Raw genomic sequence first — 1,404 nt, 5'->3', positions numbered from 1 at the left:
GGGAGCGGGGAGATGCGGGGTGACGGAGGGTGATGATGGAGGGATGCGCCCATCCTGCCCCAAAACGTGGGGCTGGGGAAATCCCAGCCTGGCCACCAGATGCTGGGCACCCAGCGGAGCATCCGCTGATGCTCTTAAGCAGCAACGTGTAAGCCAGCAAGGCTGCTTAACTGGAGGGGCTCACGTGGGACTGGGAGTCTGCAGGGTGAGCGGCAAAAATGAGTGGGTACCCCGGGATGTTCCCAAGTGCCCCTTGGTGGGGTGTTTTGGGTTTTTTTTTTGTGGAGGGGTTGGATTTGGGGGAGAAAGCAGGGTGGGGTGGGGGTCCAGGTGCCGTGGCAGCATCCTGATGTGTCCCCTCTCTCAGCAGAAGGGGATCCCGTGTCACCTCTGCCAGGTGGTGGTCTCTGTGGTGGGCAAGATCCTGCAGGATAACCGCACCGAGGTGGGTCATGGCTGGGGGGAACGCAGGGCTGGCCTGTCCCCCCACTACCCCACAGGGCCAGCTCGACTTTGAGCTCTCTCCTTGTCACCTAGGAAAAGCTGCGGCTCTTCTTGGATAAGAAATGCCAGTACCTGCCCTTCCAGGACTGGTCCGTCAAGTGCAAGAGGATGGTGGACACTGGCATCCTCATCCTCGTCCAGCTGGGCAAGCAAGTGCTGGTAACTAGCAGGGGAACCCCTTGGGTTTGTGTTTCTCCATGGTTTGGGGTGACTTGGGGGCTCTTGGAGCCTGGGACAAAACCTTTGTGAGGTGGTGATGGGGATGGAAATGCCCCAGGGATGGGGGGGGAGTGGGGCAATGGGGCAGACACAGCCCCCAGCCCCCACCCTTCTGCTCCCCCAGTCAGACCCAAAGGTGGTGTGCGGGACCATCAAGCTGTGCCAGCCCTGGGAGAGCCCCACGGGAGCCCTGAAGTTCCAGAAGCCGCCACCGGCCCCTGCGGGCCCCCCTCAGGATTTCGCCGACCTGGTGGCCCCCTTCATCGCCAACGTGCCCCTCCTGCTCCATCCCCAGGACCTGCCTCATGGCAAGGCCCAGGTACTGCGCCACAGGCACGGATGCCACTGATGCTCCTCAAGGGCGAGCATCACCTAAGCTTTGCCTAATTAAAAAATAATTAAAAAAAAATATTTAAAAATACTGCACGGGTGAAATTAGGGGTGTCACCAATTCGGGGCCGGGATATTGCCGGATCCAGTGGGGGGGGACGGACCACAATGATGCTGGTCAAAAAGCTGCCCCAGATCGCGACGGGCATTTAAATCCCAGCCCTGTGAATCCGGGGAGGGGGCTCAGTTTTATTGGGGGGGTATCGAGGTGTCCCTGCCCACGTTGTCCTGCAGGAGACGGATGAGACGTGCGGGGGCTGCCTGCAGCTGGGGGCGGCCCAGCAGGCGGGG

At 60.8% G+C, this 1,404-nt stretch overlaps 1 protein-coding gene across 1 annotated transcript in view; it reads left to right on the top strand.

The window, feature by feature from the left end:
- LOC104124598 (prosaposin-like) overlaps positions 1-1,404 on the top strand; it is a 19,575-nt gene that overhangs the window by 15,370 nt on the left and 2,801 nt on the right. The window contains exons 3-6 of the mRNA XM_035892547.1: positions 371-445; positions 538-663; positions 848-1,042; positions 1,348-1,398. Coding sequence (XP_035748440.1) covers positions 371-445; positions 538-663; positions 848-1,042; positions 1,348-1,398 — 447 coding nt within the window. The remainder of the gene's footprint in view (positions 1-370; positions 446-537; positions 664-847; positions 1,043-1,347; positions 1,399-1,404) is intronic.

The sequence above is a fragment of the Egretta garzetta genome, unplaced genomic scaffold (genome assembly GCF_000687185.1).
Source record: "Egretta garzetta isolate BGI_Z169 unplaced genomic scaffold, ASM68718v1 scaffold204, whole genome shotgun sequence".
Lineage (NCBI taxonomy): Eukaryota > Metazoa > Chordata > Aves > Pelecaniformes > Ardeidae > Egretta > Egretta garzetta.
The sequence above is the reverse complement of the archived record's forward strand: the minus strand, read 5'-3'. Positions and strand labels throughout refer to the sequence as shown.